At 38.5% G+C, this 10,632-nt stretch overlaps 1 protein-coding gene across 1 annotated transcript in view; it reads right to left on the bottom strand.

Annotated features, from left to right (window-relative positions):
• MYO3A (myosin IIIA) overlaps positions 1-10,632 on the bottom strand; it is a 120,600-nt gene that overhangs the window by 106,183 nt on the left and 3,785 nt on the right. The window contains exon 2 of the mRNA XM_008639318.2: positions 2,774-2,956. Coding sequence (XP_008637540.2) covers positions 2,774-2,941 — 168 coding nt within the window. The 5' untranslated portion in view covers positions 2,942-2,956. The remainder of the gene's footprint in view (positions 1-2,773; positions 2,957-10,632) is intronic.

The raw sequence follows: 10,632 nt of genomic DNA, 5'->3' as shown, positions 1-10,632 counted from the left end.
CCTCTTTCTAAAAAAGGAGGAACTCACTTTAAGGTAATTTTCCTATAAGCAAAATACAGAATACAGAAGAAAAATACGAGGGAGGAAGAAAGAACCAAAATACTGAAGGTGGCAGAGAAAGGAAAGAGGAAGAGTGGAAGCAGGGATGAAGACAGAAAATGCATCTGGCAAAAATAAAAGAAAGGAAAAAAAATACAGTCAAAAGCCAAGAAATTAAAAACAAAGCATACAATAGTTCTGACTGCCTTGGGGAAATTGGAAGAGAATTAGCCCACTGTTCTACTGTGAACTAATAGAGGTTTCTGTCTCCTGAGGGATACTCAGATTTTATGAGATTTTTACAATTATAAGGAGAAATTAAATGAATAGAATATTCATTCTGTGCCTACAAAAAAAAAAAAATCTTTCTCAATATTTTATGAAGGAAAAAAAACCTTGAAATATTTGGTTGAATTTAGCATAATTACCTTCACAAAAGAACTGTATTAGAAATGGCAGACCGAATATTTTTATCCTATATATAGAATAATTTGGCTAAGAGTTCTAAAGTACAATGGTATTTACTTATAGTCCTGAGGACAAGATTAAGCCTTCTCAGTTCCATCTTCATATGTTCTCATTTCAACACCTTTGCTTTCCTGTTTCAGTTTCAAAAAGCTGAGCTGTTATTCAGCAAAAAGAATCTGTGCTATAAGGATTAAACATTAAATGCTTATTTCAGTTTTATACCACCCATGATAATGTAGGTTCCCAGTTTAATTTCAAAATAGCAGTTAAACCAAACCACATTTCTTTTGCTTTGTTTCTAGTCTCAAGTGGCACAATTCTGAAACGATCTTCAAAGAAAAATAACTGTGAAATGTAAAGAAGAAAATACATAAAGTATCTTTTTCTTCATTGCAATGGCTCCCTCTGCAGCCATTAATAATACTTTCAGTTTAAATAAAAAGAACTTGTTTATTGCTTTCACTCTATTTCCAATACAGGATTGTCATTTCAGCAGTAATATGGAGGCACAGCAGCTGCTCCAGACAACCTGTAAATAGGAGAGGCCAAAGAAGAATAGTGTTCTTAGAATAAAAAGGATAAAACATTTAGTTAAGAGTCAAGTGTTGGAAGTATGATGTTGACTGTGCTACTGCCATTTTTTCATTAAAATAAGGAACCTGTCTTCATCAGTTATATATATGCCTGTCTTCAATTTCTTATATTCCATCTTTATCCATTCTATTTCTTCCATTTTCTTTACAGTCTATTCCTTTTCCCCATTTAATCTATTTCTTTTTCCTCTAGCATCATATTTCTTTTCTCTTCCTATCATCATCATTTAATCTTTTTCTGCGACCTCCAAAGTGTACAGAACATTGAAAGTTTCACCGATTCCTTCAGGAATTCTTGCCATAGCAGCTGCCACTTAAGAATCACTCCTGAACACTTGTGAAACAAAGGAAAGCAAAAGCATTTCCTGCCAAACAGGCAGGAATTTACATTTAGATGTACAGGCATTTAGATGAACACCAATGGGAAGGAAGTCGTGCCTATTCATTGTAAGCACAAGAACCTTGTTTACAGAAAGCAAGAGAGTCAAAAATAGTTTCCAGTGCATTTGAACTCATCAAGATGCTTATCACTCGGCAAGTTATGTTTACTTTGGAAGAGGTTGTGGTATTGAATTGAGATAAGCACCCTTTTGTTGCTTTGAAAGCAAGTTGAAATTAAAAGCAGATCAGAAAGAAACATAGCAAAGATAATGGAAGACACTATGTTTTCACCAACACGTTCCATGGACTTTCATGTCATGGGACCATATGTGTGATGTGCAGAGGTAGAAAAGCCCTGTGTGGCTGTGCAGGTCCAGACCTGTAGGGTCCACACAGCATGACATGTTCGTCCCTTCCTGCCCAGAGGTCATGCAATGGAAGCACACACCTCACAAACCCATACTGGGAGTGCACTGGCCTTTCAAAAAGGCCAGTGAAACAGGAACAGCTGCTTTTCCACGTTTCGTTCTCAAGTAAAGTCTCAAGCCACGTGCAGCATCAATGAAGTCAGTGGGGTGTGCCTTTACAAACCAGACTAGTGTTCTTCCTTACTCTTTGAGTAATACTGCCATCTAACCAATGTCAGTTATTAAGAATGAAATCATACTCTACAACTTCGTAATTCCATCTCCCAGTAGCCTAATGCTTTGTGCATAGAGCTAATCCCTTTGCATTTTCCATTTCAAAAGATGGATCTCTCTGTGACATCTACATATTTTGGCACATTCTGAAAACACAGAATAAACAGTAATAATAAAGTATGCTATTTTATTTTTGAAGTATCACTCATAGCTTGTAACTTAGCTACAAGCATGTACTCAGATGCTTGAAGGTATAGCTCAAGTACTTAGAAGTACGTAACTTCCTTACGGGCTAGTATGTCAAAAACTAAAAAAAAAAAAGAAAGGAAACAACAGTAAAAATAAAATAAGCTAGGACTCCTAGTACTGAAAAGGAAAATAATCATCTCTGCTTTTGAAAACAAGAGAAAAACAAGGGATAACAAGGTAAAAGTAATAAAGTTTAGGTGTATTTCTGACTTTCACTATAAGCAACCACTTCCAAGATCACTTAAGATAAGAAAAATGTATTGATAGCTAGCCTGATACATCGCAGGCTGAAACAGCTCATTTCACTGTCACTTCCAATACAAACTAGCTACAAAGATTAAGAGAAAAAAGACTACATAAACACACAATTAACCAAGTATTGGTATAATATAAGTAACTTACGTGAACAGGATCCAAAATTTTGACTGCTGCTTTGCTGCCATTTTTCTTATTTAACACTTTGAAAACTTTTCCATAGGTTCCTTTGCCAATAGTCTCAATTATTTCCCAGGTATCTGAAGGATCAGGAAAGCTATCAAATATTATTGTTTTTCCAGTCAACGGAAGCATCTCAAATGATGGCTCCTAGGAAAAAGAGATCTCAATGTTCACTCAACAAATGGTTGATAGCAATTTGCTTCCTACAAATGGGAAGAGAAATACACATTCCAGCCTCAAACACTAGAAATGTGTTTTTGCATATAGTGTGCCTGCACAGATAGCATAATGAACAAGAACTGCTGCACTTGAATTTCCCTTCATTTGATACTGTGTTGACTGCACATACCTTCATTTGATATTGTGCAGTCAACACAATATCAAATGAAGGGAAATTCAAACGATAATTTGAATCAAATTCAAGTTTGAGTGAAGCTAGTAGAAGCTTTCCCATGCACTTCTATGAATATATATTGTCACTCCAGGATCTCTGGGGGGATGGGGGAATGAGAGTCAAGTTCATAAAATCGCAAAGAATTTAGGTCCATTACCAAGAATCAGGCAAGAAGTGGAAAGAAACTGACACAACACATCCTAAGTAGTAGCATTAGGTTCATTCAAACTCTTACAGCAAACAAACATTTTTACAAGCCACTCTTAGCATTTGAATTATGACATAGATCTCAAAAGGCCAAGCAGATCAAAGTGACAGATCTTTTCACAATGCTATGGTCTTCTGACAGTCAAGCACTCTCAGTCACGGGGAACACACTTACCAACGTACATCCTTTAACAACTGGTTTACATACTGTAAAGGAAACACCTTTTACAGCGACTGAATTGTATCCATTACTGACTGACCAGGTAACACCAACGCCCTGGTCCGTGACAGATACAATTCACCAGGAAACCTGCAGCCATCTGTTGTGTACTTGGTGCTGCAACCTGTAGTGGCCCAACCTCTTGATTTCAAATACTGTGGGAATGAAATGACCCAATTTTACCTGATACAATGAATCTTCCTTAATACTATTCCAGGTTAAGGTCAAAGTAAAGATCAAGATCCAGAGACATACATCTGTAATAAGTAAATCCTCAGTTTTCCATTCCAGATTCAGAATTTGCTTCTTTCTTCTGTCCCATGGGATTCACGTAGACTCACCTGAGTCAGGACACTGACTGCAGTCTTATCCTAAGGCATTACTTCTTCATTACCTTATACCTAGTCTTTATCCATGCCTTAGGAACTTCACCACTTTCGGGCAAAGCCATTTCTTCCCCCAAAAATGAACACAAATTAGTTACAACTTTTTTTTTAACTTTCTTTTTCTTTGCCTTTAAAGTAGTGCTCAGATACAGTCATTCTGTTGGGTTTTTTAATCACTTCATATATATTCATATTCATAAATGCTTTGTAATTTGCTCATATTTGGGATTACACAAAACAATAACTAAATTTGGGATGATAAAGGGATTAGGATTCATAATCCCAAACCCTTGCTTTGAGGGTTTCAATAATAACAGAGAAATTTTGAAATTGTATTTAAACTTTAGGTTTTAAAATTGAGGCTAACTATTTGTTTAAGATCTTACTGGATACTAAAGTCTGTAACTAGTGATTTTTCTTTTAAGAGGGAAAAAAGTAAAAAGGTGTCAATGGTTGCGTTCATAAGAACTGAGGCATCCAAACCATATTGAAGCCTGTCTACATATAGGCTATTTTCTACAGAATATGTAATTTTCCATCAAAATCTAGAGCCTGCTATGTCTCACATTACAAGAAAACACAGGAGCTTCTGACCCAGGCAGTAGGAGATATGCAGCGCTGAAGAAAGAAAGATTGAATTCCTCCCTTTCGAAGAGGAGCACTTCTGACACAGGAACTCAAAGAGCAGCTTCACATATTTAGACTGTGCCAGAGCCAAGCAGAGAACTCTGATACCTTCAATCTCCAAATACATGCCTAAGCAAAGGTCCACCTTGCTGTAGAGATGTTTCACACGAAGTAGAACACTCTAAGAAGTAACATTCCAACCTGGTGCTTCAGGCAGCCTCCCAGGCTTCATTAACTCCCTATACATTGACAGAATGAAGCTGAAATTCATTGACTTCCCAGTATCAATTGCTTATTTGTCTGCAGAGACCGGTACAATGAGAAATGTTAAAGGGCTAAGGAAACATGATCCTGCAGGTGCTATTTGGCTACCAGAGAAAAAGTGCTAGAGAAATTCCCTTGTGCTTTTGTTTTCTTCTGAAAGTCACACCAGTTGCACATCATCTAGTCTTCTACATCATCTAGTAAGTCACCACATACTTAACAAATATGCATTCAGGAGCTGTCATACTTAGTTCAATAATTTAAGAGTGCTATTCCAGAAAGAATTATTCATCCTCATTCTTTGTTTTGATTTATAGCTTCAAAATCATAACTTGAATAAGCCATACTGAATACCATGTTTCCTCACTTTCACCAAGTCTAAGAACAAGTCCCTGCAGATAAATTGTTTAGTTTCCACTTCTATTATTAAAAATATATTAAATAGAATGATTTCAAGTGTTCTATTCTGGATGATGGATAATATTTTATTACATCTCAGTGAAGTTGTGAAAGCTGATAATGATTTAATCTCATATTTCACTGATAAATTGGACTGTTCCTGGAATGTGTCTGGATGCCCAACCAACTGGATAATTTATCATACCCTTCACCATTAAAAATTTACATAAAAGCCACCACAATTTATAACTTGATCCAAACCTCTAAGCTGGGAATGTACCCTTGAACCTCTAGGAAAAAAAGAACCTTTTTAAAGTACTTCTGGTGTGTTCAGCATGACAGTTGACCCAGCTTCTGCTCAGATTTTGGCTAACCTGCTGGTGAGGCCTGATGGATGCTGGGCACAGTGCCAGTAAGTCAAAGAAAGAGCACCAAGTAGGCAGACTGGTGGCCTGAAAGAGCTCAAGGGCCATTATGAGCATTATGCACCATTATCACCAGCAAATCTCTGTCTCCTGTTATCTTTCCTGTTGCAGTTTCCCCAGAATCTGCTCACTTATGAAAATGGTATAGGCCAAACCTCCAAGCTGGAAGGTATAAAATATCAGCTTACCCAAAAAGCTTTAGAAGCAAATCCAACAGCAGCCTGACTGCTGAGGTTTTCCTGCTTCTTGGTGTGATAAAGGGGACACTTGCACCATGACGTAGGAGAAAGGATAAGCAGTCTCTTAGCCCCAGCTAGGTTTTATTCTTTTGGTTTTGCTTGGAGGTGCACAAATTAAGAGTTACAGGTTATAAATTATGAAACCTTATGGCTTGAATGGTGAATAAATGAATTCACATGATAGACTGACCTGGGCAAAAGGGGATTGAGCCCCTCTTTGTTGTGTTTGTTAAAGTTCTTAATGAGCTCATGAAACAAAGTTTAAATCACAGAGTACATTGTCCTGTAAGTCTGAGAGAGTCAAACAGACTGACACAGCAATTAAATTCAGGATATTCAAGGCAAGGAAAAAATACATTTGGAGTTCCAAGTAAACAGGGCTTGGGGTTTTGTTGGTTGGTTGGTTGGTTGGTGGTTTTTTTCTCTGAGAGGGGGATGTGGTGCCAGTTACATGAACAAATTGGGTGAGAATTCTTGTGAGTCATTCCTATGTGACTTTTTGCTTCACATCAAACATATGCACCCTATACAGCAGACTTCAGGCCAAATATTAGAGATACCCAGAGATGCCCTGTTCAGCAGCTGTGCTGGCAGACGGCTGCATTCTCCATCATTTTCAATATCTAGTCAGTTTGGAGAGGGAAGTGGAAGCCTACCGAAGAACATAGTATATCTCCTCTGGACTCTCTTTGCTGCCAAGGCAATTCAGTGAAGGACATTTATCACACCCAAAGCTTCAGACACAAACCAATGGCCCTGTGGAGGACTTTGCAGTCAAGGCCACAGAGCATTAGAGACAACACAGTCAAGTGGGAATAAACAATAGGTTTTGCTTCTGATGGCTGGGTTGAAAGCACACGGAGCCTGAATTTCACATAGAATATTGTATGCTAATCCAATAGTTTCACTACTGTTTCATATCACCTAATTCTTCAAAGAAGTGCAACTTCTTTATAAACTATAAACCTTCCCCCCCAATAGTTTCTGAATGGACCTTCATCTCACTTGGAGGAAAACATACCCATTTCCTCCATAAAAAGCTAATAAAATGAGAGTCCCCTTGCCTCATGTCATTCATCGTTCTCCACACAGGAAGCCTACATGATTAGCAATTCACATACACAATGAATCCAGCCTTTAGGTTCCCATCAGCATCTTATCTTGTCTCCTGGCTACCACAACTTTCTGGTCTTGGAAACTGGAACCAGGATGTCATTGGTTCAGTTCAAAACACACCTACTGAGGTTGTCTTCTGTTTTGTTTGTTCACATCACTCTCTCCTTCTCATTGCAAACATTACTTATGTTTAACCAGATAGCTCCTGCACATATCCTGCCCTGTCAAGTGCCAGGTATCTTCCCATATGTCACGACTGGCAGATGTCAGGTGCCAAGAACACTGGCACACATGGCCTGTCAGGTCTGTTACCTCTCCAGAGATGACACAATGCATTCCTTCAGATTGTGAAACTTAAACCTCTTGCCTAATGGATGCCAGAAAACGTAATCACACTAACAAAACCAAACCAAACAAAAATAGACAGCTTGTTATATAAAATAAAAAACCCCATCTCACCTCACTTTTTCACCACCTTTATTGCCTTTTTCCAATATCTCGTTTGGAAGTTCTTTGGTCTGACACTGATCACAAGCCACAGTGGGGCCTTCAAATACTTAATGGAATGGCACAATCAAATCCCAAACCACATTTCTTCTTATTTCATGAGTTATGCCACACTGACAAGTACTTAGTAAGAAAGTTAAAGGCTGCCACATGGAATTCTCAAAACAAGCCAAAAAGCATGAGGCTACAATATGCCCTTCATTATACTAGCACCTAGCAATTTCTGGATAAATGTCCAAATAATTCGATTATTCAACTAAGAGCATGGATTGCAGCTCAGGTTCTCAGCTAGAGCTATAATGAATGATTTATGCAGTATTTTATCTTAGCCATCATTCAAAGACTAAGTTTTGCTCTGGAAATTCAAATATCACCCCTGTTTAATTCTGGGGGAATATTCAGCCTCTGATTTCAATGGTGATGCAACCTGTATTTGAATGGGAACTATATTCAAATCTAAGCTCAGTGTGAGCAGATTATCTAGTTTGGCCATTACTTAAAGACAAGTGTTTGGAGGTTTGCAGGCTGGTTTTTTTACTTCATTTGTCAAAAGCTGAATGCACTTAGCATTATAATTTCACTCTAAAACAACAACAAATTTGCATAATTACATTATTTTTGTACTCTCCATATGTCTAGATGAATTATCCTCTTCAACTGCACATCAGTTTGCTTACTACTTTCCACTCTATATATTCCCCATTGCTTTCAATTGTCCTTCTCGTCTGCAAGAAACCTTCCAGAGGGAAAAAAAATCTCTTTAGTCCCAGCTATGGTAGACAAAGAATAAAAATCAACAACCTTCTCTAACAGTGAGTTCATGTCTTTCGCTGTTGTGTGCTTACACAAGTAAGAAAGATACAAGACATTAATTTAGGTGAGCTTCACCTTAGCTGATGTGTAGAATACACCTATTTGAACCTAAGCTAGATGCTTTAATTCCATTTCAGTCAAAGCAATAAAAAATTGATTCATGTTAGCTGGGTAGCATTTATCTTAGCATAAGACAGCTTAGTCTCCAGACACTGTTGATTCTACTGGCTCAGTTTCCACTGCCTACAACAGAAGGCCAGTTACACTGCTTCAGATGCAGACATGTTAAGGTAAATTAATTCTATCCTATTTAAATGCTGGAAATAAAGAGTTTTAGCTTGACAACTGGCAAAATGAGTATCAGCTCCAGACTACAGCCAAAGAAACTGCAAGTCAGCCACGTCATCACCTGAAAGCTGTCAGACAACTTGGACATTGTCTCATGAAGCACAGACAAGGCAAGCACCATGCAATGACACTGCCAAGCAAACCTTGAACCCAGCAACCAAACCCTAAATTAATGTAAATGCAGGAATAAATGGTTACGTAAAGCATTTGGAGGCAAGGAGTGGTGATCAATTTAGGCAAGTATCAGACAACATATTTCCTGGGCACAATTCAAAGTACTTACATCAATCTAAGGGCCGTTCAAGGAAGAAATTGATCTGATTTTGAGGCCAGCTTTTAGTGTTTACTCTCTGAAAGGCTGGGTAACTGCTTCTTCTGTTTCTAAAAACACTTCTTCTCTTTGGTGACTGTTATCCAGTGACAACTTTCCCAACAAAGCAAGACAGCTTTCAGAGACATCTGATGCCTCTGGACTCCTTGACCTTTGTAAAACTTCTACACTACAGTAGAGAAGCAGTACTGTGTGGTATCAGTACCTGATCTCCTTCTATTGATAAATGCATATTGGGTGTCCACACTGACATTTCATCTGCTGATTATTATTCAGCTGATCTTGACATTTTGACTTGATGCAGACTGAACTGGCCAGCCCTGCTCATGGGAGGCTTCAGCTCTTCACTCTCTGAATGTTTTCAGAGGGCAAGAGATCTACTTCAGTGCTAGGTTCCACCTTGGTTTTTCATCCATTCTCTGCCATGCCCCACAACAGGCAAAGTCACACTGCATGTTGAGGTTTACGGTTCTAAGGAGACTACATCAGAGGAGGGGATTTTTTTAAGCAACAAGTTAAAGAACCAGCGAGGGCTGTAAGCATTCAATCTATTCTCATGCATAGAGGCTACCCACTAGATTGCACTCCTTCAGAGTTTATACATGATAGCAGTACAGGACCCCAACTTTTTTTAAGCCAACCTTTAGTTAAAGGAAGAGGGTATGGAAAGAACAAGGAAACAAAATGCTAAATTTAATTACTGTAGTCAATTCTAAGAGCTCTGATATTTTGAAAACAAGTAATAGCTAAAGATTTTTGTGGCAATTGTCATCCAACAGACAATATTTATGCAGGGGCATTACAATCATGAAACAAGATTAATAACGGAAGGGGGAACGGTTAATTATCAAATTGTGTTCAGACTTTGTGCCACCAGAAGTAATGAACCGGCATTAGCAATCCATGAACTGAATTATATCCAGCTAATTTTGTGGCTCCCAGAAGAGAGGCACTGCAAGTGATGAGAACAATTTTTCAATGACTAAACACTAGATCAATATATTAGCAAATAAGTTGTTTTTCAAAGCCAAGGCATCACTTAGTTTTCCTATTTTAACACAGTAAAACTTTATAAGGCCATAAGAATCAATATGGTGTGACCTCACTCACTCACTATTTCTCAGAACTTCTAACAGCAGAAAAGTGGCAACTCGAAATTAATTTAGCTGCTGTATCAATGAGCTTTGTCAGGGCTTGAAATTAAGGCGATATAGTAACTTGATAGCAAGATAAGGAAGGCATTGCAGACAACAAGCAAACTTGCTAGCACTTAGCATTAGCAGGCAAGAAGTTACGGGGTGTGAGTGCACTCTGGGCACGGTAAGACCCCACACGTGTCCTGCCGAGGCCACGGTCACGCCGCAGCCCCGCGTGTCCCTCGGGCGGGCAGTGCCCGGCTGCTCTCACCGCGGGCACGACGCGGGCCAGGCATCTCTCCGGACTACTCCGCACGCGTTTCTAACCAGAAACTCACTCACAAGGAAAAAAAAAAAAAAAAAAGGAGGAGAAAAAAAAAGGAAAAAAAAAAGAAGAAAAAAACACAATTA

Source organism: Corvus brachyrhynchos, unplaced genomic scaffold (assembly GCF_000691975.1).
Source record: "Corvus brachyrhynchos isolate BGI_N302 unplaced genomic scaffold, ASM69197v1 scaffold167, whole genome shotgun sequence".
Taxonomy (NCBI): domain Eukaryota; kingdom Metazoa; phylum Chordata; class Aves; order Passeriformes; family Corvidae; genus Corvus; species Corvus brachyrhynchos.
The sequence above is the reverse complement of the archived record's forward strand: the minus strand, read 5'-3'. Positions and strand labels throughout refer to the sequence as shown.